The sequence below is a fragment of the Cheilinus undulatus genome, linkage group 16 (assembly GCF_018320785.1).
Source record: "Cheilinus undulatus linkage group 16, ASM1832078v1, whole genome shotgun sequence".
In the NCBI taxonomy this organism is placed as follows: domain Eukaryota; kingdom Metazoa; phylum Chordata; class Actinopteri; order Labriformes; family Labridae; genus Cheilinus; species Cheilinus undulatus.
In genome coordinates this window covers 2864507-2892395 of record NC_054880.1, presented here as the reverse complement: position 1 = coordinate 2892395, position 27889 = coordinate 2864507, and the positions used below count along the sequence as shown (strand labels likewise).

The 27889-nt window shown below is 37.8% G+C and overlaps 6 protein-coding genes and 1 gene segment (V, D, J or C); 6 read left to right on the top strand and 1 right to left on the bottom strand.

The window, feature by feature from the left end:
* LOC121523649 overlaps positions 1-27889 on the bottom strand; it is an 820099-nt gene that overhangs the window by 341995 nt on the left and 450215 nt on the right.
* Positions 1-27889, top strand: part of LOC121523651 (immunoglobulin kappa light chain-like) — an 813481-nt gene that overhangs the window by 337133 nt on the left and 448459 nt on the right. The window lies entirely within an intron of this gene.
* Positions 14-4375, top strand: LOC121523564 (gastrula zinc finger protein XlCGF57.1-like). Its single transcript, XM_041808494.1, has 2 exons — positions 14-99; positions 2738-4375. Exons 1-2 carry the CDS (start codon positions 75-77, stop codon positions 4321-4323), a joined length of 1611 nt encoding a protein of 536 aa, XP_041664428.1. The 5' UTR covers positions 14-74; the 3' UTR covers positions 4324-4375.
* Positions 5236-8980, top strand: LOC121523650. Of its 4 annotated transcripts, none has more exons than XM_041808588.1 (4): positions 5236-5367; positions 6051-6097; positions 7702-7789; positions 8396-8980. In XM_041808588.1, the coding sequence occupies exons 1-4, from the start codon at positions 5343-5345 to the stop codon at positions 8884-8886; spliced, it is 651 nt and encodes a 216-aa protein (XP_041664522.1). In that variant the 5' UTR covers positions 5236-5342; the 3' UTR covers positions 8887-8980. The 4 variants fall into 4 exon arrangements, 3 of the variants coding, with proteins under 3 accessions (XP_041664522.1, XP_041664523.1, XP_041664524.1); XM_041808589.1 differs by lacking the exon at positions 7702-7789 and adding an exon at positions 6400-6466; XR_005993055.1 differs by lacking the exon at positions 7702-7789.
* Positions 11022-15128, top strand: LOC121523611 (zinc finger protein OZF-like). Its single transcript, XM_041808550.1, has 2 exons — positions 11022-11493; positions 13564-15128. The coding sequence occupies exons 1-2, from the start codon at positions 11301-11303 to the stop codon at positions 14655-14657; spliced, it is 1287 nt and encodes a 428-aa protein (XP_041664484.1). The 5' UTR covers positions 11022-11300; the 3' UTR covers positions 14658-15128.
* Positions 16941-20732, top strand: LOC121523635 (gastrula zinc finger protein xFG20-1-like). Its single transcript, XM_041808577.1, has 2 exons — positions 16941-17419; positions 19795-20732. The coding sequence occupies exons 1-2, from the start codon at positions 17236-17238 to the stop codon at positions 20700-20702; spliced, it is 1092 nt and encodes a 363-aa protein (XP_041664511.1). The 5' UTR covers positions 16941-17235; the 3' UTR covers positions 20703-20732.
* On the top strand, positions 22652-27705 carry LOC121523632 (zinc finger protein 550-like). Its single transcript, XM_041808574.1, has 2 exons — positions 22652-23160; positions 25146-27705. The coding sequence occupies exons 1-2, from the start codon at positions 22977-22979 to the stop codon at positions 26057-26059; spliced, it is 1098 nt and encodes a 365-aa protein (XP_041664508.1). The 5' UTR covers positions 22652-22976; the 3' UTR covers positions 26060-27705.

Genomic DNA, 27889 nt, shown 5'->3' with positions numbered 1-27889 from the left:
AGGATTACGGTATTCAAAGAAACGCGTTGAGATATGACTTTATTCTCCTTCTTTGGTTTTTGGGTGTTTGTAAAATGTCCGTGTTTCAGGATTTCCCAGGTTTGTTTTCATCTTCTTCTGTAGACGTATCTCCTGTTGAACCTTTAGTAAACGCCACACTCAGCTCAGTGTTAGCCTCAGCTAGCTCCTGAAAATAACACAACTTTGTTTTCTGGGCTTCCAAAACTTCTGCTGACTGTTGTCTGGTGGTTGAAGCGTGTCTGATCAAACGGTTTAAAATGAATAAAACCAGCAGGGAAAATGCTTATATGTATATATTGGGATTTGGATTTCAATCAATTATGAATATCATGTTATTCTAATTATTTGAAGCCAAAATCGTAATCAGTAGTGGAAATTAAAACCCCAGTGCTAATGCTGCTGAGGTTAGATACAGACAGAACCACCACAGATATTTAGAAAAATAAGGTTCTATTATTCGAAGATTTTCATTACAGACTAAAGGATAATCTCGGGTGATAATGGCCTCTTAAGTTCTCAGATCTACTGACAGGAAAGAGGAGAATCTTTAAAGCTGTTAATAACTGAGTTGATTTTTAGCAGAACTTTTATCGTTTTTGACAGTGTTTAAAGAAACAACTCCCAAATGATATGCACACATTTTGACATCTTTCACCTAATAGATATCGGTTTGATATTCATCAGTTGATCTGCACAACTCGATCTGCATGTGTGGATTCTCATTGATGAGTTGTATTGCAGCAGTCATGTGCAGGACTAAAGCAGCAGCAAGCAGCTGCAGATAAATGTTGAAACAATGTCAGAAGAAGCTTCAGGCAACATGAAACGTCAGGACTCAGTCTTTGCATGTACTGGAGGGACATACCGGCGGACCTCTCTCTACTTCCCTGATGCATGTGATGTAGAAGTTTTTTTTACCTCTAGCACTGCCCTGTGTGGTAATGTGATTCCTCCAAGTCAAGTTATAGGTCAGGCAATGGGAAATTATTCATATGAATAACAAACTGTGTCATGGTTCCAGGCCTTTTTTAAACCTATCAATAGGAAATTTTGTGGGTCATTAGATTTGACAGAATTAAATGCTTCATTTGGTTTAAATTGTATTTGTCTGTCCTCTTTGTTTGTCTAAAGTCATTGGATAGTTAGCCACCCTTTAAAACATTATCTCAAAGTAAAATGCAGTTATCCATTGTAATTTGTGACGTACAGGAGGGGGATACATCCAAACAGTATTGCCTTTGTTTGTGTCCTTCATGCTATTTTGGCTCCTTCTAGCCAAACGCGCCAGCCCACCAACTGATTTATGATGGTGACGTAGTGTACTTGCACATGCCTTTTCAGAACACAAAAATAAAATAACAGAAGTTTGCAGCATAGATTAGCCTCATGGGTCAGCCCATTGTTTACTACACCCAGTCTAGCAATCTGAGCTAGGATTGGACAGTATCCGGTATCAGGATCAGATTAGTGTATCTGGACATCAGAAGACTACGTTCTATTATAAAATAGTGTAAGAAAAAGAAAACAACGCAATGCAAGAAGAGGAATGCTTGGTGGTGACAATTTTCGCAGGGAGACCTCCAGACTAAGGATTTTGAATTACAGTAATTTCAGTGCTCAGATACTCACATAACCTTATGAACCAGTACATAAGTACTCATTGATTACATTTTTACTACAAAAATATGTGGCCTTGCTAGTGGTCCACTATGCTCTTTTGTGGTGTGCTACTCCTCAGTACTCTATATCTCAGTGCCTCTTAATGAAATAAGTAATATTACATAGCAGAGGGTTATTAGTTTTATCAAAACTGTATAAAAACTGAGAAAACATTGACATTAATCAGTATAGATCAAACTTTATTCTTTCATTGCTGTCACTTCCTCAACAATAAAAAAGTTAAGTACTTCTGTTTTCATAGACATCACCTGAATACTATACAGTTAACTAGAGAAAAATGAAAATTTGTAGTGATTTGTGATACTTTGGAGAAAAAATAACTTACAGTAACATAACTCCATGGACAGATCTGCACAAGCAGGTTCTTAAAGACACTTTTCTGTACTAACAGAAATGATCCAAAACACCGCTCTGCTGGCCATATTCGAGACTGGAAAATTACTGCAGTTGTAATATTGGTAACACCAAAAATAATCTCCCGCAGCCTGTACTGCTGAGCATATGGAAGAACATAGCCTTAAAGGGGACATATTTTATCCTTTTAAGACGCATTTATATTGGTCTCAGAGGTCCCCAAAACATGCCTGTGAAGTCTGTTGCTGATAAAACACTTCAGTATTGGATTTTTGTATGTCTTCAGTCCTGCTCAGAATGAGCCGTTTCTGTGTCTGTGGCTTTAAATGTTACTGAGCTGTCTGACTCTGCCCTTGACTACACCCCTCTCAGGAAATAGATATGGCTCTCTTGATCTTCCTCTCAGCTGAGAGGAAGAGTGGGAGAGGAGGGCAGAACTTTCCTCCAAGTGGGGAGGGCCAACTGAACCTGGGTGCAGTGCTAAATCCCCACATGACATCATGAGGGGAAAATCTGAGAATGGCTTGTTTTAGCACACATTTTCTGAAAGGTGGAGAAAGAGGGGGGAAAGGTGTATTATGTCCCATTAAAAGTGAGTTTCTGCTATAAAGAGGTATCACTTCTCCTAGTTGTGTTCTCATGTCAAGTGAATTTCCTTTAATATATGTTTCTGTTTTTTTAGTTTTTCCCGAGGAGGTCCAGCAGCTTTCAGTGATTAAAGAAGAGGTTTCCCCCAAGCAGCAGGAGACAAGATCCTATTCGAGCCAGGACATTCCAAAGTCTCTGTGCATTAAAGAAGAACTAGAGGAACTATGGAGCAGTCAAGAGGGCAAGCAGCTTCAAGGACCAGAGAAAGCTGATATCATCGAGTTTGCTTTTGATCCCATCAATGTGAAGAAGGAAGAGTATGAAGAGAAACCTCACTCCTCACACACTGAAGAAATTAAAGCAGGAGTTGATGGAGAAGACTGTGGAGGATCAGAAACAGCCCTGATCTTCAATTCAGAGAGAGATATACAACCAGAGACTGGGGTCAAGACTGAAGACACTTCTGAAGCTGAGACTGATGACAGTGCTGACTGGATGGAGATGACAAAAAATGTGTCAGGTTTAAAGTCAGTGGAAAATATTGAACGTAAGAGAAGACAGACAGATAAAAAATCAAATAGCTGTTCTGAGTGTGGTAAAATATTTAAGCAGAAAAGTCATCTAAAAGACCACATGAGAACTCACACTGGAGAGAAACCATTTTGCTGCTCTGTGTGTGGTAAAAGGTTTGACACAAAGGGTCATTTGACACAACATATGAGAATTCACTCAGGAAAGAAACCATTCAGCTGTTCTGAGTGCGATAAAAGATTTAACTTTAAGTCTTGTCTGTCTGCTCATATGGTTCATCACACTGGAGAGAAACCCTTCAGCTGTCCTTACTGTGATAAGAGATTCAATTTTAAGTCTTGTCTGAAAGATCATATCACCCATCACACTGGAGAGAAACCATTAGGGTGTTCTGTGTGTGGTAAAAGATTTAATGCAAAAGGTCGTCTAACACAGCATATGAGGCGTCATACAGAAGAGAAACCATTTGCCTGCTCTGTGTGTGATAAAAGATTTGACACAAAAGATGTTCTGATACAACATATGAGAAGTCACACAGGAGAGAAACCCTTCAGCTGCTCGGAGTGTGGAACAAACTTTAAGCAAAAAGGGAGTTTGACAATACACATGAGAATTCACACAGGAGAAAAACCATATGGCTGCTCTGAGTGTGATAAAAGATTCAAAGCGAAAGGTCATTTAACAAAACATATGAAAAACCACACAGGAAAGAAACCTCTACACTGTTCAGAGTGTGGTAAAAAGTTTGATTTCAAGTCTTGTCTCAAAGCCCATATGACCCATCACACTGGCGAGAAACCTTTCAGCTGCTCTGAGTGTGGTAAAAGTTTTAGCCAAAAAGGGAGTCTGACAATTCACATGAGAATTCACACAGGAGAGAAACCATTTAGGTGCTCTGTGTGTGGTACAGCATTTAAAACAACAAGCCATTTGGCACAACATATGAGACGTCACACAGGAAAGAAGGCCGAAACAAGAGCTGTTGAAGAGGACGGTGCAGGATCAGAAGCAGACAGGAACTCCGATTCAGAGATACATTTACAGTCAGAGTCGGAAGTCAAGACAGAAAACATTTCTGAACCTGAGATCAAAGACAGCGATGATAATGATTGGAAAGAGATCAGAGAAGATCAGAAAGGTCTGTCTTGAGGCAACATAAAAACTCTCACAGAGGGATATGTATTTCTTATGTTAATCAGATATATCATAATGGGTCAAAGTTTGCTTACACAAAGTTTACCATCAAGTCTGTTTTTTAAAATAAATTATTTACTCTGCATTCCCTGATGGAGACCTTGAATTTTTTGAATGAGAGCGATTATGTTTTAAATAAAGCTGTGCCTTTAAAAATGTTAATATGTAATGCTTGTTTTGCTAGAAATTATGCTCTCTTTTAGTCAAATAACAAGGTAACACCTTTTTTTAGAGTTTTCACATTTATCTTTGTTTAAGATGTGTCTCCATTGTTTTGATTCTAAAGACCGGATAAGTGATGTCTTTCTGGATCATAAAGGCCATTTTCTGCCAGGCATGTTTACTATCACTCAATATTCAGGAACAAACATATTAGGAGGAAACAGAAGAGAACAGATAATGATTGGAAGACTAAGGCTTGGACATGTAGGATTAGATAAAACAATGCATTTAATCGGATAACATCAGGTTTGTGTGAGTGTAGGGTGGAAGAAAAAAGCGTACAACACGTGATCTGTAATTGTGAGAGGAATCAAACAAACAGAAAAAGCTGAAGAATTAACTAAGCAGATGTGGGATACAGTTATTTACTCTTAAAATTATATTAAGTAATGAGGGAAATAAATTTAAAGCCTTGTTTGAGTTTTTGGGAGAAACTCGGTTAGCAAAGAGAATTTAATTTTATTTATAGTTTTTTTTTTCTGCACGCCTCTTTAGTTACTTATATTGTATATTTATTTTCACCTAGAACAAGGTTCTCTGGCCCACACTCCATCATAGTAGTTGGCGGTAATGCACTTAAACGCTATGCCATTAAACCACAAGAAGAAGAAGAAGAAGAAGAAGAAGAAGAAGAAGAAGAAGAAGAATGTTTCGCATGTGTTTTATGATCGAGCGTCCTGTTGGAGTAGTGATCAGAGGAAAGCGTGAAGAGTTTTTTCCCCGTCTTCCTTCGACTCCTGAATGATCGTAAAATGTCAGAGTTCCAGGATCTTACAGGTTTGTTTTCTTTTTTCATATATAAACTTATTTACTGTAAATGTTTCAGTGAGCTAAATCTGTAGCTAACGTTCACATCCAGAAATGGTACAGTGTTAGCCACGGCTAGCTCCAGATAACAACATGACTGTGTTTTCCGGACATCAAACTGTTTGCTGACTGTTGTGTGATGGTAACAGCGTGTCATATAAATACACCATAGTATGAGTGAAAACCAGGAGTGAAAATACACTTGGCTTGATATAATTTGGAAATACTTTTATTATTCAACTGCCCTGGATTTGCCTCGTGATGGGCTTTGGCTGTGGTCCAGGCCCTGTCATTGTTGTAACGAACCGAGGATTATGAATTTAATCAGCAGTCCTCACTGAAGCTGATATCATTTTGAACCTGTCCAGACTGTAGCACTCCTTAAAGGATCCCAGTCTGTAACGTTTTAACATATCTGGAGATCAGGGCTCATCAATTTAAATTTATCAAGGTAGGCTTAAAAAACAGAAGTGTTTTGGAATATCATAATGTCAAAAATATAAATTGTCAATTTTAAAGAACAACAATACAAAAACAAATCTTGTCTTTGAAAACAACTCTTGAAAATGGCCCAATCCTATTTTTCATAAAGTCTTGATTTCAGCAAAATGAAAGAAAGGTGTTGTCTTTCTAACCCGTCTTTAATTTTACAGGTACTAATTTTCAAGCCAACATTATAGCTGAAGAACAACTTGAACAGGTATTATAAACTGAAAAGTTCTTAATGCTTGCTTCACTCTCGCTGTCTCTCACATCCCACTTTCATATTTTCTGTTTTTAAGTGAAAGACAATAGCTTTAGCTCACCCTGCTGACATTTAAAAAGTTGCTCTGTGTCAGGATTTTAATGATGATGGAATTTTAAATAGTTCAGTAATGATAGAAACGTGCACTGAACAAATGTACAAAGGTGCATAGAAGAGTCAAAGAGAGGTGGAGAGTCGGGAAAAAATAATACAGAAACCCCAGGATTAATGCCTGCCTTGTTTGTTTTTTGTCACAGTTTCTTTTTTCGATTCATACTGTCCTGGACGTCAGAGGAGGTTTTCTTGTATCCATTTCTGAGGAAGGTGAATTTTGCAGAAGCAGCAAGGGCTTAAGCGGAAATTCCCCCATATATGCATGTGTCACTGGCTGCCTTTGTATTGTTGGCCATGTCAGATAATTAATTGATGAGGAGTGTGTTTTACTGACCTTATCCTCAGTTTGTAGTGTGCTGTTTAACAGTGTGAGGATGACCCTACCATGTTATGTTGCTGATTGTTGTTATTGACACTAATAGATGCAGTCACAAGGAGAGAAAGAAGAAAAGCTGTTATTCATGGATCTCCATGGCACATTCACACGGGGTTATTCACAGCCTAATAATTAATTTTCAATGATCCAAAAATTACAAGTGTGTTAAATGTGGATCAGACAGCAGAGAGAATGGAAGCAGTAGACAGAGCTGTTCCAGTAATGTAAACTCATCACAGTTTTCTTATGTGTGACTTTTTTGTACCAATATCTATCTGCCATGAGGTGGAAGTTATACTTACCAAATGTTAAATATACCTGCATATTTTGCAATGCTGGTAATAGTTTCAGACCCTGGTTTGAGTTTCTTTCTCTTAGCGCATAGACCCAGTGGCATACCCAGACAGAGCCAATTTACATAGATGGGAAACATGAACGGCTGTCATAAACCAAAACGAAGCAACAAAAGCAACCTTGTTTGTGGAGAAAATGTGGCGGGGACCCAAAGAAAATGTCTCAGTTATTCATTCAAATAAATAGAAAGTAAAAAACATTGATATACATCTTAAAACTGTGCTATTATTTTTTAAATTCCTCCCATATGCCTGCATACAGTTTCTACCCAGCTATGATGTCTAGATTACTGATCACCAAATGACACTCCACAGTTTGCTGCCCCTGGTACCCACCCCATTATCCAGTTCATACAGGTACTGAAGAGCATGGGGCAAAGAGGAATCAACTGGGAGGCAGTCAGAGATGGCGCTGACCCTAACCCTCATTTAGAGTAGTCATGTGAAATGAGAAAAGCATCTGCTGTAGACAGTTCTGTGTTGTTCTCCTCTTGTCAATGCTGAAGTTAAGTTCACAATTGCGGATTAGTCAGGATGCCCCGAGCAAGCCTTCCCAGCCTCAGGTAAGTGAGCTGGTACTCTTGCCGTCAGTTTCCCACAACCCATGCCTTTCTGCATGATGTAATTTATTGTCGAATACAGTTCCACTTCATTTGAGAACTGGTCAGTTAGATTTACCCACTCTTCTAAACTCACTACAAATCTTCCTGGTACAGACCCGCCCTTGTTCCAGTTGCTGCATTGGTGATAACTCAGCTCAGCTATATGCAGTTCCCTTTTTTGGCTTCTATTTTACCTGCATCAGTGAGTAACTCACAATCTCTCCAGACTTTCATTTCCATGTATAGTTTTTGATCAGCATTCTGCAGTACCATACAAGAAGAAGCTTCTGGTAAAATTACTCTGGATGTATATTGAAGGATTCTTGAAACATATATTTTAGGTAACACAATAAATTATATTTAATTATTCCCTATTTACTTATTTGGTAATTGTTATCTTTTTTAGCAGGACATTTAGGGCATTAACATCTTTATCTGCTAGACAGCTGCCTGTGAAACTGGCTTAAAGCCGGTATATATCATGTAATGTAAGCCCTGCACAGAGGCTATGTCTCATGTCTCATTAGATGATGTGTCAATAGTCTGTGGTTGAATGAGAGGGAGATTCTGACCCACCATCTTAAGGACAGTCTCACAAATCTTAAAGTTCTTGGAGAAGAGAGGAAGGACATTTAAGGACCAGTAAGAAAGGATGCATAGAAGCAGACAAGTGAAACTAGGCATCAGGTTGACTGATGTAAACTATTGTTGCTGGTGAAAAGAGTCTTTCCATAAATTAGGTAGCTCTCTTCAAATTTTCCCTTCAATATCAAGTTGGTTTCCCTTAATGTGTGCTTCTGTGTTTTAGTTTTTCCTGTGGAGCTCCAACAACATTCAGTGAGTAAAGAAGAGGCTTTCACTGAGCCACAGGAGAGGAGCTCCACGCTGAGCCAGGAGATGATTGAGCCTCTGCACATCAAAGACAAACCAGATGAACTGTGGAGCAGTGAGAAGGGAGAGCAGCTTCAACAGCTTGAAGAGACTGGTATCAGCAAGTTCACTTTTGTTCCTGTATCTGTGAAGAGCGATGAAGATGAAGAGAAACCTCAGTCCTCCCAGCTTCATCAAAAACAGACTGAACAGTTGGAAGCTGGAGCTGATGGAGAGGACTTTAGAAGACCAGAGGAAGCCAGATGCCTTGATCCAAACATGGAAGTTAACTCAGAATCTAAGGTCACATCTGATGACTCTTCTGAAGCTGAAACTGATGACAGTGCTGATTGGATGGAGACAATGGAACATGGGTCGCATTTAAATTCATTGGAAGAGATGAAAACAAAGAGAGGAAAAGGACTTTAGAAATCACATAACTGCTCAGAGTGAATGTAAAACTTTCTTTCTTTTTCACTTTACTCTTTTTGTGCATTAAAATTATAAAGAATAGAAAAAATAAAACTGCTTGGTCATTAGATAATGGGAGTTTTGGAACAAGTCATATATTTTCTATTAACCAGAAAACTCAATGTTTCAGTTATTCTGAAAAGGTTCTCAAAGTGTTGAAACAATTTTTCTCATTGCCCATTTCATGAACATCCTTAGGTGTATAGTCAGTAATTTAGACTGCCAAGCTAGCTCTTTACATTTCCTCTAGGTCAAGGTTAAATATTATGTGTAGCTGTTGCTGCCAGAGCAGAGCTCACTGCTGCAGGCTGAGTCACTGTGACCTGTCCTCTGGACTATGAGTACACAAAGACAAAAACACAAAGCAGCGTCATTGTCTTGTGGGCTTTATTTTAGATGGACAGATGTTGATAGAGGAGAGGAGTTTGATTGTCTGGACTTTACCTGTGAAGCAGCAGCAGAGGAGAGTCCAGATGAGGACGCACATCAGTCATGTTTGTGAAGAGAAGGAGGATCTGTGTTGTGCTGAAGGACAGATGTAAGCCATCCAGTGTTCAAGTGTCAGGACTACAAACTCTCCCAGCGCACCAGAGCATAGAGCTGCTGATGCAGTTTCTCTGTATTGAAATGATCCCTCTCTCTTGGACAAGAATATGGAGTATTTTAGATTTAAATATACATCAACAAAAACACACAAATATATAGTGCATCAAACAGAATTTGTTTCCTGCGAATGTGTTGCAGAATGGTCTGTCAGCTTCCAAATTACTAAAAAAAAAAAAAAAAAAAGACCCACTGAAACTTTTGTGTTTTAACTCCAGGTCCCTCTTCAAATAATGGCTTTACTAAGGAGAGACATGCAAACAACTGTTTATTTTACAAGTTTTGAAGAGAGCTGTGGATGTATTTGGTGAATAGACTTCATCATTATCGTCTTCATTTACTTGAGGGGGCACTGAGACCCACAGCAGGATAGAATGCCCCCAGTACAATCAGGACACTGATGGTGATGGAACAATACAGGATGAAATGAATGGACTTCCAAGGTCCTGGACCTTGACCTTGAAATGACAAATAACAGTCTTCACACTTGAACTTATGCTAAGCTTATTTTTTTTTTAAAGCCACTTGTATTTTTTACAGGTTAATTATTTACAACATATTAATCTGTTTTTTTTCTTTTGATAATGAGCTGATCAAGACGGTTACCAAAAATTACAACAGAGAGTGGCTTTTGGAGGATTTAAGTTAAAAACTCTTGAGAAGAATAGTCCTCGAGTAGTAATGCTGTACCATGTGATGTCAGAATGTGTTCCACAGTTTAAAAATTGCCCATGAAATAGCCACACTTAGTCTATTTTTGTTATATCATTCGTTGCAAAGAAAGGTTAGACAAAGGGCTCAGAAACAACCCACCCACGGAGAATCCAATTTGCAAATTCTGTCTCTACTTTTAAAGATGGTTTCTTGGTCTTTTTGCCTTTATTCAGATAAGACAGTTGAAAAGAGGCAGGAAAAACTGGGAGAGAGAGTTAAGGGAAGACATTCATCAAACAGCGCCAGGACAAGGAATAGAGCCCATGATCAGTGTGTTGAGGGAGAAGGTCTCTGTAAATGGGTGCCTGCTCAACCCACCAAGCCAAACTGGCACTCTGTCGTGACTTTTCAAAGCCATCATGAATTAATAATTTTTTATGAGTATTTTTATTCTTTTTGTTTTGTTTTGTTTTGTTTTGTTTTGTTGTTTGGCAGGAAATGAGCACGGTGAACATGGGAAGAAGTAAAAAGGAAAAAAATGTTACAATACTGAGAATAGGTCACACAGAACTAAGTCATCTTCACCACTGGAATAAGAAGTTTATTCAAGAACCTCACACGAACAATGCTTATCACAAGAATATATATATATATTTTATTTTTTTAATGAAATTATTTTAATATTTCAATTTCTTGTTTAATTTGACTTTATTTCATTTCATTTTATCTTATTTTTATCATCGTAGTTTCACATATTGTCCAACATAAAGGGTGGCGGTATTGCACCTTACCGATGGTTGCCATCCGCCATTAAACAGAAGAAGAACCGGAAGCAGTTGGACATCGCGATGCTAACATGCTACCTGCTCCTATTTCAAAAATGTAAGGTCAAAGTCGACTTAAAATTCAGATTTTTGTTTTTGTTTTTAAATTGACCTGTTATTTTGGACTTAAAGTCTTAGCTTTGTCATCTTTTTTTCTGTAACAACTATTTTAAGTGGTTAAACGTTCGAGGTGAAGCCTGGTTTAAAGCTAACAGAGTTAGCTTTGGCGCCTGTTTAAGTGATCAGACAAGTTTTGATGGGCTAAAAACGCTCCTGGGAGTTTAAGTAAAGATGTCCAAAGTCCAAATTCTGAGATCTCTAGTGAACCAAAGGCTGGCGGAGGCTGTTGATGAAGTTTTTGAGCTGTTTGAAAGAACGATAGCAGAGTACGAGGAGCAGCTTTGTCGATCGAAAGAAGAAAACGAGCGACAACAAAAACTACTGGAGGCTGTTATCAACCCCGAAGTCCATTTACAGACAGCAGGTTTGTTCATTTCTGTCACCTATTTACCAACATTTGAGCGGTAAAGACGCAGAGATATTCTGTATTTGCGGTTAATATTTCGGAAGAAACCAAAAAGCAAATGTAGAAATATGTATCACTCCGCCATAGATGGGTGATCGGTATACAGATTTAAATAAACATGATTACAACGGTAAGTTAAGTCTGTATTCAACCGTCTGTTGTACCACAATCAATAACACATGATTAATTAAGAACTTATAAACGTACATCATGTAGGCTAATCCTGTGGATGGTGACAGTGAGTGATTTGTGCATTATTAATCAGTCTGTATTTGCACGGACCAACTCTTAACCAAAGTTATTTTTAAGACACTTCACAAAGATAACAGGTCTAGTCCCCACTCTTTGTTAAATTACTTATGAAGTCCCCCCATTCATCCACATTGAGCTCATCCAAGCAACATTCTGCAAAGTTACAGTGGCAAACAAAACTCTTTTAACTAGGTTTCCAGCAGAACTCGATTTGAAGTGATAGAGACAAACAGAGAAATTATTAAGATAAATTTATGACACCCTTGTTTATGAATCATCTTATTCTGTTTTCCTCTGTAAGGCTAGTGTGTCATAATTGATAAAAATATGTGCAGTAATAACCATTTATGATATGATGGAGGTCTGTTGGTCCTGCCTAAAACTCCAGTAACCTATTTATACAACAGATACTTACTGCAAAATAAACTGATACTTTCAGCCAAGATACTGGTTGTAAATACTGGCAGAAATTTTCATATCCACTGATACCGACAATGCCTATGATATTGCGCATCCTTAATGTAAGGCTGATATTGATATCGACTACAGTAGGGCATCCATGCTAATGATAATGGTAATGTGGCTATGTGTGGAAGGAACAGACAATTATGATCAGTAAAAATTCCAAACAAACTAAAATTGATATCACCATTGACCCCACTATCTGTGTACCACTTGAAATAGCATCCTTCATTCCTGGCTGTCACAGTGAACCCTCACTGGCAGAGAGTTAATTTGCACGCATACACTGTAGACATACAACATATGAAAGGCAGCTGAAGCTATTCAGGAAAGGTCAACCGAAATTATTTATTCAGTGCCAATATCAGTACTGAATATTGTAGTGCATGAAACCATTAACTGATATTTGGATTCAAAGTGCATTTTTGTGACAAACAAAACAAACTTTATGTGACCAAAAAAAAAAAAAAGCAAGTAAACAAATAGTTTAGCAGTAGCTCTGACAACATGAGAAACAGCACAAAAGCAGCACAGTAGCAGCAGAAAACAGGAAGCGATCCTATAAAGTTGTCCAGCACTAGTTTAATGTAGGATTGTTTGTTATAGTGTAGAAAAATGTATTGCTTGTGTTTGTTGAAAAATACACAAGATGAGGAACTCAAAACTAGTTCAATATTAAATCGCATTTGCAATGTTGGAAAAAAATAATCACAATTGAATTATTTTCTCAAATTGTTCAGCCCTAATGCTGATACTGATAATCGTCCAAAAGCAAGATATTGGCATCAATAATTGGCCAGGCCAATAATTATCTCGTTGTACAATATAGTAAACTGAAAAAGCATTCATTGGGGGCAGTTGAAATGAAGTCGCTGATTTGGGATCCATGTAAGTTTTTAGCTTGTAGTGTGGCACTGTATGCTAACATAATAGCTCCAGGTATCTGCAGAAAAGCTTGTTGCTTTTCCGTCTGATAACTTTTCTAATCAGTGTTTTCATATTTTCATGCAGAGGCTAGACAGATCACCTCTAGAAATTACTGATGCACTGATCAGATGCACCAAAGTCAACTGCTTCACTTTTTTTTACTGTCCAACTTCAGTTTTATTTGTCTTTGTTGCTTTAACACAAATTGTTGTGCACTGTAATCACTGAATTTGTTAAATGTAAATAGATTTTGACTTTTAGATTGAGAGTATTGCACAGTTGTAACAGTTTGGCCCTCTGGTAGTGAGAATAAGGATAATGTGGCCCTCTCAGTGACCAAAGTTGCCCATCCCTATTTTAAGAATATTTCACTTTTTCTGTCTGCAGATGACCAGCAGCTGATGGTGATAAAAGATGAGGTTCTTCCTGAGCAGCAGGAGAGGAACTCCAGTCTGAACCAGGAAACTCCACCAGAACCAGCACACATTAAAAAGGAACAGGAGGAAATGTGGAAAAGTCAGGAAAGAGAGCAGCTTCAAGAGGGAGAAGATGATGTTGCCATCATGTTCACATTCACTCCTTTACCTATGAAAAGTGAAGAGGAGGATGAGGAGAAACCGCATTCCTCACAGCTTCATCAGAGACAAAGTAATCAGAGAGAGACAGAATCTGAGCGAAAGGACTGTGGAGGATCAGGAGCAGAGAGAGTCTCTAATCCACACAGTCATTTACAATCAGTTACTTCTGACAAGACATCAGTCCTTTCTGGCTCCGATACTGATCACAGTGATGACTGGGGGGAGAGTGATAAACCTCAAGAAGATTTAAACCCTCAGCAAAACAAAGATGTAGCTGTAAGTTATATGGAATGTAACACTGGAAATGCACCAGTTACCTCCTATGAATATGCTTCAAGCTTTGTACAAAAGAAAAAGCGTAAGAAGCACGACATAATCCAAACAGGAGAGGAACCATTTTGTTGCTCAGTATGTGATAAAATATGTCCAAGTAAGGGGAATTTACTACAACACATGTTGCGTCATTCAACAGAAAAAAATTTCAGCTGCTCATTTTGTAATAAAAGTTTTCACTCCAGAGCAGAGATGATGACACACACAAGAGTACACACAGGAGAGAAGCCGTTCATTTGTTCGGTTTGTGGTAAAAGTTTCTCTCAACATGTCAGTCTGAGGCGGCACTTGACTGTCCACACAGAGGAGAAACTGTTTAATTGTTCCGTTTGTGACAAAAAGTTCAAAAGAAGTGAACATCTTGAAAGGCACACTCTTGTCCACACAGGAGAGAAACCATTCAGTTGTTCAGTTTGTGGTAAAAGATATGTGCAAAATGAACATCTAAAACGACACTATGCCATCCACACAGGGGAGAAACTGTTTAGTTGTTCTGTCTGTGGTAGAAGATTCTCACAAAGCGGACATTTAAAAAGACACTATGTCATTCACAGAGGAGACACCATCTAGTTGCAATGATTATGGTGGAAGATTCCCTCAGTTTCATTATGCCAGAAAACACAAGTGCATTAGTGGAAGAAAAAAATGAAACATTGAGATTCTTGTGAGACCTGACTTTTTAAGTGCACAGGCCAATCCAACATTAGTGTTTTAAAATCCTTCCATTCATCTATTATTTCTATAGCTCAGGATTGCAAGGGACTGAAGCCAATCCCAGCTTTTATCAGAAGAGAGACAGGGTACACCTGCCAGCCAATCACCGGATGAAAGTGTAGAAACAGAGAAATAGTTGGACTCACAATGACACCTTCAGACAATTAAGAGTCATCAAGTAACCAAACAAGCATGTGCTTCAGCTATGGAGGAAACCTGGTCAACCTTCTATCTTACTAGAGGCGTAAGCACTAGCCACTGCACTACCACGCAACCCCAGTTGGAAAATGTTATTTGAAAATTGCATTAAATTATTTTTTACTGGTAGCACAATTTATTTGGCATTTATTTTAATTTTGTTTTATTTCTGGGCTTTTTTTTTGCCTTTATTAGAGAGAGAGGACAGTGGGTAGAGTCGGAAACAGGGTGAGGGAGACATGCAGGAAATAGTGCCATGGGCCGGATTCGAACCCGGGTCGCCTGTGTACATGGTGCGCACCTTAACCACTTGACTACCGGCGCGCCTTATTTGGCTTTTATAGACACTTGTGATTTTAAACTTATCTCTCTATATGTGTTAAACATTTGATTTCTAAACTGTTAACTGATTAACAAAGTTACCTAAAGATGGGTTTATATTTTTCAGGCATGTCTCCATACAGTACTCAGATGTCACATGTTTTTGATTTAGAGTTGTTGCCTTTGATATTTCTTACAGTTGACATATTTGTGCTATGAATAGTTTGGATAATTAATAAAGCAATTCAGATCTAACAATCAACCCTCAGTTGACTACAGATACATGCCTCTCTCACCATTTGGGCTTTACTTGTTTATAAAAGCTAAGAAAACATGCAAAATACTTAACAAAATGAATGGACAAATATGTAAATAGTACTTGGAAATAAAAGTGTAAAACCTTGAATAAACTTAATTTACAAAAGAAAATAGTTCACAAAAATGCATAAAAAAGTTGGACTAAAGATGGTTCTCAGTATTTGTGTAGGATGTATCTCTATCATTTAACCTCATAAAAAAACTTTTTAGTGAAAGACAAAAAAAAAGTTCTGGTCATTCAAAAACTCAATCAAAATTTATATGTATTGCACACATTCAGTTAAAATATTATCTCAAGACACTTTCCAAAGAGGGCAAGTCTAGACTTTACTCTTTGTTCTGTCATATCGAAAGACCCAACATTAATACACCAGGAGCACAGCGCTAAGGAACATTTCACAGTTAGAGTGGAAAGGAAAAACTTTCTTTTAACAGGCAGAGACTTCCTACAATGCCAGTAATAATGGTAAGGGTATGTATGGTGGTAACAGCAAAAACTGTATTATGATAGACCAGTTGTTTTAATATCAACAGTTTCAGTGTTGATTAACTGGAGAGGACTTAATTGGTCATAATACAGTAGAAGTTGCAGATCAGCAGCTTTTAGATTCACTTTTACATTTACAGTAATGATGTTAGGTTAAATCCTGATTAAAAAATGTAGTAGAGTCTAGTCAGTCCGTAGCAGCAGGCCGTTCACACCAGAGGATCCTGTGAGATGTGGACGCTTGGGAATTCCCAGGAAAGTATATGGATAACAGAGTTGGGAAAAAATATATGACTACTGTAAAAGTACAGATACTTTGCTTAAAAAGTACTAAGTAGCTAGTTAAAATTACACCTTGGAAGTTAAAACCAATTCTGAAAATTTTAACCCTGAGTTATTGATACTACAGTTTTTTTTTTTTTACTGTGTACAGCAGCTATTTTGGGATGTGATGTGGAATCATTCTCTCATTATATGATACTGTGTAGTCACCAGGAACAGCAAAAGTACAAGAGGATTGCAGTCAAGTAAAAGTACAGTTACTCTGGTAAGTATAAGTAAAAACACAGATTACAAAATGTACTCTAAAAGGAACAAGTACCACAAAAAATCCAGAAACGGGCGAATCGCGACTGCCGGATGCAGTCTACAACCGGAAAATGAAATAGTTGATTAAGACCGCTAGATGGCAGCAGCGCAAAAAGAACAAACCAAGCTGCTACTAAAACAAAAAAGAACATGTATGAGCTAATCACCGCCGCTAGATGACAGTAACGAAACACGATAATCCGAGCCTCCATTGAAATCTAAGTAGAAGAAGAATGCAGTTGTTTGCTAGCCGAGCATTTTGCAAGAAGATACATCGTACTGAGAGGTCTACACTTGTTTTAAGGATAAGCTTGCCTGAGAGGACTCAGAGAAAACAGTTTCAATATTTTCCTAAGGACTAGTACCCGGTTTGTTCAGAAATTTTTACGGCGTCAGCGGAAGTTGCTAGCTTTTCTGAGGACAGTAGCCGAGCTCAACAACACAGGCCTGAAAGTAAGAGAGAACGACATATTTTCTGTCGACCCAAAATAACGAATTTACAGTCTTTGTGTGCAGTAAATTATGTCTAAAGTCCAAATACTGAGATATCTGGTGAACCAGAGACTGACTGCTGCTGCTGAAGAGATATTTGAGCTGTTTGAAAGAACGATAGCAGAGTATGAGGAAGAACTTGGTCGATCTAAAGAGAACCCACACAAACGACTGGAGGCTGTTCTCAACCCTGAAGAGGATTCACAAAGACCAGGTATGTACACCTTAATTAATACAGCCAGAAAGCAGCCGACATCTGTCTCCTGTTGTGTTCACAGTGGCTGAGAATGAAATGCTTTCCCATATTATTAAGGTAATGATTTAAGTGAGAAATTCTGTACATATCATATTCTGAAGAATAGTTTTAAAAGAATGGGCAGTTATTTCCACTTATCAGCAATAGTTTGAAATAGTGATCAGGATTATTTTTGAACTGATCATTCATTGCGGGGAGCTGTAAGCTACTGGCTGATAAACAGTCTATCACAGTGAAGGGATGCCACGATACCAGGCATTTAATGACATAAATATAAAACAAAAAGTAAGGAAATTTGTGTTTGGTATATTATTTCTTTGTTGTAATAATGCTTCTTGGCAATACATTTTATACCGTTGGTAAGCCTGTTTATTACCCTTTTAAATGATGCCACATTTGTAAGGATCATGCATTTGTGAGATGAGCAGCAGAGCTGAGTATGTGGGTTGTTCCATGAAAAATGTGCAAAATCCTCTCTGCCAATGCCAATCAGCTGATTCTGTCATTGACTCTTGTTTGGTGGATTGGATAATTGAAGTTTGAAGAAACAAGACATATTGACAATTTAACAATTTATTCATTTAACAAACAGGAGCCTCGGTAGCTTGTGACAGCCTGGCACCTCCTCCTCATGCTGGTCACCAGTCTGGTCACACACTGCTGTGGGATGGCATCCCATTCTTCAACCAGCATTGGTCACAAGTCAGCCAACGTGGTTGTGCTGGTCACTCTGACACGAACAGCACACCCAGGCTGATCCCACAAGTGTTCAATGGGGTTAAGGTCAGGACTGCTGGCAGGCCATTCCATCCTCTCCACTCCCAAATTCTGGAGGTAGTCTCTGATATACCCACTCCGTGGGGGTGAGTGTTGTCATCTTGGAGGATAGAGTTCTTGCTGACAGGGTGAGAAAACATATTCTTGGGGGTGTTGTCTTCTTGAGACGCCCACTTCGCGGCCTGTCTCTGACATTCCCCGTTATATGGAACTTGGCCTTCAGTTTGGAGATGGTACTAGGGTTCATGCCAAACAATGCCGCATCTTGGTTTTGCGTAACACCAGCTTGAAGTTGCCCAAGCGACGGGCCCTATCCAGATCAGTCAAACGTGGCATGCCAGTTCTTGAAGCAGACATCTACTGACCACTGTAGCAGGGCCCATGCTCACAGGTGCTGCCAATCGGCTACCTGGGGGTACCAGAAGCTCAAAACAAGAGTCAATAGCAACAGCAAAATCAGCTGGTTGGCATTGGCAGAGAAGATTTGGCACATTTTTCATGGGTGCAACCCACATACTCAGCTCTGCTACTCATCCCACAAATGCATGATCATTACATATGTGGCATCATTTAAAAGGGTAATAATCAGACTTTCCAAGGGTGTAAGATTTATTATCAAGAAGCATTGTTACAACAAAGAAATAATGTACCAAACACAAATTTCCTTACTTTTTATTTAGTTTAGAAATGATACTTCTAACATTGAATGATATCCATACTCAACACTGGATCATTTATTCTATTGAATAACCAAAAATTACAGACTAACTTCTGTTTGCTGTCTAGAATACACAAATGATTAAAACCAAGTATTTCAAACAAAAAAAATATTTTAAAAGAATGAGGAAGGAAATACTTTAAGATGACTTTACAGGCTCACATCACACAATGCTCTTGTCTGCATAACAAGAAGGAATCATTTATGGTAGGTTTCCTCTGTAGAAACAACCAGCTCATTACAAATCATTATCCTGCTTATTGTAAGGTCATTTATTGAGAAAATCAATCATTTGAAACAAAATACTGATTTTGATTTTTGCAAGCTTTCAACCTGTCAAAATGTACTGACTTATTTGAGCCATTGCTGATATCAGCACCAAATATATAGATATGTATCCCAGACCTAAAATTGAAGTGCTTGAAACAAACTCTGAAGCTCAAGAATGAACAAAGAAAGCTCACCTTAAAAGTTCAGGGAACAAAGAAAAATACTAAAAATCAATGTAGATCTGTTGGCTGCCTAAAACTGCACAACCTTATTCATTCATACAACCAGTAAAGCTTGATATTAACAGCTGTTATATTTGTAGCAAATATTGTCCGAAAATTTACGGTTGTATTTGACTAGATTACCGAATGTTGGTCTTGTTTATTTGATTTCTGCTCTAATGATTTACAGTGCATGAAATGCTCAACATGTATTTCTATATGACCTCCATGTTTATTAATCTGGGTTCAGTTTTCCACACATTTGTCACAGCAGTTCTAATGCTGTTTAAAACGTCTGTATGGATTACAGTTGTTCTTCAACTTTTTAAAAACATTTTTCTCCACAGATGTCCAGCAACTGATGGTGGAAAAAGAAGAGCATCTCCCTGATCAAAAAGATGGAAGCCACAGTCCAGAGCAGGAGGACCCACCTAGACTAGCACACATAAAAGAGGAACAGGAGGAACTATGGATCAGTCAGGAGGGAGAACAGCTTCAAGGACCAGAGGAGGCTAATCACAACATGTTCACATTCACTCTTTTTCCTGTGAAGAGTGAAGAGAATGGAGAGAAATGTCATTTCTCACAGCCTTATCAGAGACAAAGTGATCAGAAAGAAACAGAGGATGATGGAGGAGCAGGAACAGCCAGAGACGTTCGTCCAGACTATCATTTACAACATGCAACTGATGATGAGACTCTGCAATCCTCTGAATCTGAGGCTGATGGCAGTAACTGTGATTGGGACACAACTTTGGAACCTCACTCTTGCTTAAACTCTCTGCAAAACAAAGACAGGAGTGATGTAAAATGCAACACTGGAAATGAATCTGTTCTCTCATCTGAAAGTGCTTCAAGCTTGGGACCAAAGAAACAACTACAGAAACGAAAAGAATTCCATACAGGAGAAAAACCATTTTGTTGCTCAGTTTGTGGTAAAAGATACCCTTACAAGAGATATTTACAGCAACACATGTTACGTCATTCAGCAGAAAAACCTTTCAGTTGTTCAGTCTGTCATAAAGGTTTTCTCTGGAGAAAAGAGATGATGACTCACATGAGATTCCACACAGGAGAAAAACCATTCAGTTGTCCAGTCTGTGGCAAAGGTTTTGTTCTACATGGAAATTTGAGGCAACACTTGACGGTCCACACAGGAGAGAAACCATTTAGTTGCCATGTGTGTGATAAAAGATTTGCTAGGCTGTCCTATCTAAAAAAACACAAGTGTGTTTGTAAGAGCACTGAAAAATAAATGAATGCATAGAATACTCAGCAGATGTGACCTTTGAAGTCTAACATTTTCTCCTCTGTAGTACAAAAAACAATGTAACTATTTAAACATACAGTTTATCTTTAGTTCATAGTGCTTTCTCATCTCATCATTCTCATGTGTTAAAAATATTTATTCATAAACTGTTTAACCAAGTTATCTTGGGATGGTTTAAGTGTTTTAGTTTGTTGGCTTCCTGCAGTATTTTTGGTTTATCAATAAACCGTCATTTACTGACAGGTCATGTGTCTTGGGCAGGGGGATTTTAATATCAGAACCATGGGGTGTTCAGCTCCTAAAACAAATGTGGTATGTAGATATCCTTGCAATGTGCTCAGCATCCTGCAGAATAAATTGTAACACCTGTGCATACAACATTCTTATAGGAGCCTAGGGATTCAAACCATCTACTAAGGCTGGGCTGACACTGTGAGAGGACAGAGGAAGATGCAGAAACAGATTGAGAAATACAAACAAACAGAGCAACACCATTAGATAAGATGGATTTTTGGCTACAGTGCCAGTCATAATGGTAGAAATATGTGTAGAATCAGCAGTAATAACTATGTATGCTAATACTCTAGTTGTTGTAATGGACAATTCCAGTTTTAATGAAATAAGGTGACAGATCTTGGTAATAATAGCCATAGGAATTGAGCAGCTTTTAGATTTACTTTAACATTTATATCTACAAGACAAAGGAGCTCAGGAACTCCCATGAGGGTGTACACTTTGTGCTTGTAATGTTATATGAAGATATGATGTTGGTAAAATGCAGTGGTATCATATAAATATAGGACAGAGAAAGAGGAAACCCTTAGTTTTTAAATTTCAAGTTAAAAAGAAAAACAAGAAAGTTTGGAGAAAACTGTTGCAACGCTTTATTTGAAGGGTATGACACTGTCGTTCACATAAAGAAGGCTGTGTGAATGTTTATGAATGTTGTCATTCGGTCAATTATATCACCTTTAATGTAAACTTAGATTGTTTGATCCCTTCTTGCTTTTTTGTTCTGTAAGGTAAGGCTGTAGTCAGCTGTCTTAGTCTAGAATAAAGACTGGAATTAATAGGGAAGATTGGGGTAAAACTCAAGACAGAGACAAATGTACACTGAAAACTTCCACTGTTTAATTGGGACATTCAGTTGTGTAGTGGTGTGTGTAGAAGTGTGTACTCTCAATTTATTGCATTAAAGATTACATAATTGACCAAATGAAACTTAATGACAACAAACTTTAACATTCATAAAGCCTCCTTAGTGTGAATGACTATTGACATGTCATGATTATGGCAGTGACATGTTATTCTTTAGTAATTTTATGTACAAAATTTCAGTTGGTAAATGCCTGGATAGGAATTTGACTGCAAACTACAGTCTGATAAACTAGAATAGTCCTTCTCAACCAGGGTGCACCTTGAGGTGCCTTCTGGCATTGTCAGGGGCACCCTCAAATGCCCTCAAAGTACTTCAGATTCAACCAGGAACTCCTATGAATATGAATAGCTATCCTGGCATAAATCGAAACTGTGTCATTTGCCCTCTTCCTGGAATCACATCAGTGTCAGGGTAAGCAAATGAATAGGTGCTTGTAAGTAGGTGCTGCGCAAAAATCATGTCTTTGTCTTTCTGGAAGTTGTGTAGTGTATTTTAAGGTCTACATAATAATTTCATGTAATAGTACATTTTAACTGTTTTTAAAAATACTGCCTTAAATATTTATCCTCATGATTATGTAACTACATGGGGATGCGGAATCTTGGCTTTCTGTTCATCCATTTTCACTGGAGTGACTCGAGATTTTTCCAGATTGTTAAGAGTGCCTTCACTGGGAAAAAAAAGGTTGAAAAAAATGCTGAACTAGAAAATATAGGCGTGAATCACCGCCGCTAGGTGGCAGTAACGAACATGTTAAGCCGAACTTCCGCTTAAGCGAAGACAGAGAAGCAAGAATGTAGCTGTATGCTAACAAAGCACTTTGCTAGAAAATAAGTTGTATTGTCTATGCTACGCCTGTTTAAGGATAAACTTGCCCAAGTGGACTTGATTCGGATATTTTCATGTTTAACTCAAGACTAGTATCCTGTTTGATCAGAATTTACACGAAGTTAGCGGAAGCTGCTAGCATCTCAGAAGAAGGAAGCTGAACTCGCTACACAGGCCCAAGGAGGAAAGAAACCAAAATCACGTATTCGTGGGGCCAAAATAACGAATTAACGGAGTTTATGTGAAGTTAACTACGATATAATATAGAGAAAATGTCTAAAGTCCAAATGCTAAGATCTTTAGTAAACCAGAGACTGACTGCTGCTGCCGAAGAGATATTTGAACTGTTTGAAAGAACGATAGCAGAATACGAGGAGGAACTAGGTCGATCTAAAGAGAACCAACGTAAAGGAGTGGAGGCTGCTATCAACCCTGGAGAGGAGTTACACAGAGCAGGTGTGTACACTTTTATAATGTCAGTCAGACTCAGCAGCATAGGAAGAGGAAATTATCTATCTCCTGTTCAGATGTGTCAGAGGATTTCTCATTTATAAGGCCTTTGTTTTCATGGAGGATACATGAACTTTTTAAACCTTAAAAACAAAGATTATATAATCCACTGTATTTATATAGCACATTTTACAAAACATTACGTTTACCAAAGTGACTAACACAAGTAAAAACCATAACCACAGGGAACATAAAAACATAATAAAATAAATAAAAACTTCACAGGAACTAAAATACATTTCAACAATCATACACAGCGAGGCAATGAAAACAGATAAAAGAAAGAAAGGAAGAAAAAAAAATAAAACACACAGGAGGTACCTATATCTTCAGCCAATCAGAGTGCTTGTTACAGTCCATGATCATCACCTAAGTCATGTATTAATTATTATCTATTAAGTCACTTTTATTTGTTATGTAGTCCTTGTTGTGGCTTTTCTTTTTCAAGAAACTTGTCCATACATCTGGTAGAACTTACTGTTACAGTTTAAATAAAAAAAAAAAAAAAAAAAAAAAACAAAACCTATGTGTTTGATAAAATATGTTTTTTCTGAAAACCTTAAAATATGTCTTAGGCAATTATGCCATGAGGCTAACGATATACTCCTTAACAAAATATTAATATGCTCATTTACAGTAAATACACCACATCTCATGTTCCTGATCAATATTGTATGTGTTTAGGAAAGGATGAATGGGCACAGTAGCCTTTTAATGTTAGTATGGATTTAAAAAAAAAAAAAGTTTAGTTAAGTATTGCTGGAAGCTGTAGCCTACTGGCTGATACATACAGTGAATGGCTGACATGAAACCACACTTTTTAAACCTGGATATGACACGTCTGGAATAGAAAGACAAACATAGTTTTTATAGGGATGCACTGAAACATTGGTTTATCGCAGGTAGCTGCCTCTATCGGCCCTGCTTACACACATCACCATTGGCCAAATTATGTGGCATGAACAATTATAATTGTTAGTGTTTGTCTGTGTCCAGTTAGTGTTATGCTTGCATTTATAACACTTCTGTCCTGTGAAATAAGAGACGTTTTACAGGGCAGAAGATGCTTGACGAACTGTTTGACAAACTCTGATCTAATTTCATGGTGAAGCATGAGAGAAAGTAGTGATGTACTAAAAGTGTTACAGGCTAGGTATGGTAGTGTTAGACTAAATAAAGTTTCTTTTTTTTTAAAGCCCTAATTTTACAAAAAGTGTATGTCTGTTTTTTTTTAAATATATAAAGTGAATTCCTGCACATCAGTATTGGATGATTTATTGTTTTAATCACCAAAATTTTCAGGCAAACTTCTGCACAGTGTTTAAATTGCCATTTCCAATGATTCAGTCTCAGGATGTTTTTTTTTTTTTTTTTTTTTTTTGCAATTCTTTATTTAGGGGAAATTTGGGGTAATTTTACATATCTACAGTCATGCTTTTACATGGCAAAAGGTAAGAAAAATCCACAATGACATATTTGTATCTGACATGACTTCTCTTGAAAATTCTTCTTTTCTCAGAATTCCCATTTTTCCCTGTTTTTAGTTACAATCTTTTCATTTAGTAACTATGCACAGTCTTGAGGAATGTGTAATCACATCAACATACACTTGAATACTGAGACTGATCAACAATTAGTGTGCATCACTTTTGTTTACCCAGCCGAGAGCTGTTTAGAGCGTAGTGTAGAACTGGTGCCTTTACAGTTGTATTTCACCAGATCACCAAATGTTTCTTGTTTTATTTGATTTCTATTCTACTGATGTAGACCACACAAATGCTCAAAGTGTGTTTTTATATGACCTCCATGTATATTTAACAGAGTTCACTTTTTTCTCTCCACATCTATCAAAGCCATTCTAATGGTGCTTAAAATATCAGTATGAGTCAAAGTTGTTCTTTAACTTTTCACTCCATTTTTAACCTCCACAGATGTCCAGCAGTTGATGATGACAAAAGAAGAGGCTCTCCCTGATCAGTGGAAGTGGAGCCACAGTCCAGACCATAAGGAGCCACCAGAAACGGTACACATTAAAGAGGAATGGGATGGAGTGTGGACTCAAAAGAGAGGACAGCTGCTTCAAGAAGCAGAGGAGGCTAATCTCAAAATGTCCACATTTAGTCCTGTTCCTATGAAGACTGAAGCAGATGATGAGGAACCTCAGTCCTCACAGCATCATCAGGGACGAAGTCCCCTGAAAGAAACAGATGCTGATGGACAGGACTTTGGAGGATCAGGTGTAGACAGAGACTTTAATCCAGAAGATCATTTACAATATGCAATTTATGATGAAACTCTGCAGTCCTTTGAATCTGAGACAGATGACAGTAACTGTGATTGGGATGAAACCTGGGAACCTCGGTCATGTTTTAACACTCTGCGAAACAAAAACAGGAGTGACGTAAAATGTAACACTGGAAATACATCAGTTTGCTCCTTTGAAAGCAGTACAAGCACAAGAACAGAGGAACAACTGACAAATGGATTCCTTGTGGGAGAAAAACCATTTAGTTGCTCAGTTTGTGGTAAAAGATACCCAAGACAGAGAAATTTAAAGCAACACATGTTACGTCATTCAAGAGAAAAACCTTTCAGCTGCTCAGTTTGTAACAAAAGTTTTATCTGGAAAAAGGAGATGATGACTCACATGAGATTCCACACCGGAGAAAAACCATTCAGTTGTTCAATTTGTGGTAAAAGATTTGCTTTGCATGTGCATCTGAGGCAACACTCAACTGTCCACACAAAGGAGAAACCATTTAGTTGCCGTGTTTGTGATAAAAGATTCACTCGGCTCTCATATATCAAAAAACACAAGTGTGTTCGTAAGAGCAGCAAAAACTAAATGAAAGCTTAGTATTATTATCAGATATGACCTTTGAAGTCTAACATGTAGTCAGTGGAGCTCTCTGAGTGTTTGATAAATGTCATGTGTTAAACATTTTATTCATGAACTGTCTAATTAACAAAGTTACCTAGGATGGGTTAGATTTTAAGTGTGCTTCATGCAGCATTTTCATTTAACCAGTGAACGTTTATTTACTAACAGGACGTTATTTTCAGGCCTGGTCAATATTTTTTTCATCTGTACTAAGACCACAGTTTTGTGTGTCTGTCTTAAAGCTTCACACATGATTTGTTTCTGGATAAGGTTATGGTCAAGGAAAACAGATTTCAAAATAAATCAGAAGTCTAAAAATTAGAAAGAGAGAAATTAAAAATATGAATACTGAATTCCAATTACCTGTAACTATTTCTCATTTTAATTATCCTCTGGGGTTTTATAAAAAAAATAATAAAAGGTTAATTCCTAAACTGTAAATAAACAGAAAAAGCCTGTCTTAATGGAGTGCTTCTGATGAAAATGGTATGTGACAGTATCTTAAGTCCAAATGCTGTGAGCTTTAGTCAGTCAGAGACTGACTACTGAATGTTTTAGGTTCTGGTGTGATGATAGCATATTGTAAGTAGGCCCTTATAAGAAATTTGCATGACTTTTCTTCATACTCAACGTGTCTCCCCAGCTTCCTCTTCTCTACACTTTCCTGGTTCATCCACTGTCACTGCTTAGCCTTGGTCTCCACCTTTTGTATGCCTTGCAGTCCTTTCTGTCTTCATACCTGCTCCACTTTCACTTCCTGTCTTCATACCTGCTCCACTTTCACTTCCTGTCTTCATACCTGCTCCACTTTCAGCTTCCCTCTATCTTTGGGACCTGCTTCATTCCATGCCAGTTCACCTGAGCCAAGCCACAAGCTCCCCCAGCCTTGCTGCACATTGCAACCTCGACATGCTTAAGAGCTGATTCTGCCTCCTGTACTGCCTGTCTTTGGTTCTCTTTCTTCCCCATTAAATGAGAGGAACAACATACCAACTTACTGTGTAAAACTTGTCAGTTGTCAAGATTACTGATATACAAGAAGTGAAACATTTGAGATCAGTTTGATCTTGTCTGACAAAGACCAACAGATGTGGATGCCTTCTCTTTTTAACCTGCAGGACCTGTTTAGTTTACCGCCACAAACTTTATTCATCTCTCTGCAAGGCTGTCTCATTCCACCAATCAAAAGACTCACATCCAACAGGAGTTTTCTCTCTTCAAATGACATTTTGATTTGAAGGGAAATTTTAGCATATTTTGTTAGGAGTCACTAGTCTTTGTCAAGTATCCTAATAAGTGTTACTAAACAATGGAACTGCTCACTTTTTGTATATTTGTTTTAAAAAGTTCCTTAACATTGGATATCCAAAGCTCTATTTTATTTTTAAGGCCAGGTGAGTGCACAGAAAATGTAAATTCACTTAACCAACTCTCTGAGTCCTAAGGCAATTTAGGACTAGTACCCCTGTGACCCTAACAGGATAAGTGATGTTGAAAATGGACAGATTAACTTCTCTGTTTTATTGTGTGATCATTTTGTCTGTGTCACTCCAAATGGCTTGATTTTTGTAGGAAGGTTGTTTTCTCAATAAATTTTGAAACTCCAATTTTTATAAGGGTCTAAAGTTTACTCTGTACATGAACGACTTACCATTGTAAGCTATTCAGAACATAAATATTTACATTAATTTAAAAAAGAAATACAAATATTCTTTCCCAATTTTTTGCATCAGCTCATCTCATCAAATTTAGTCCTGAACAAAACTACTGAGTGTTTGAAATATCCGGGACTGT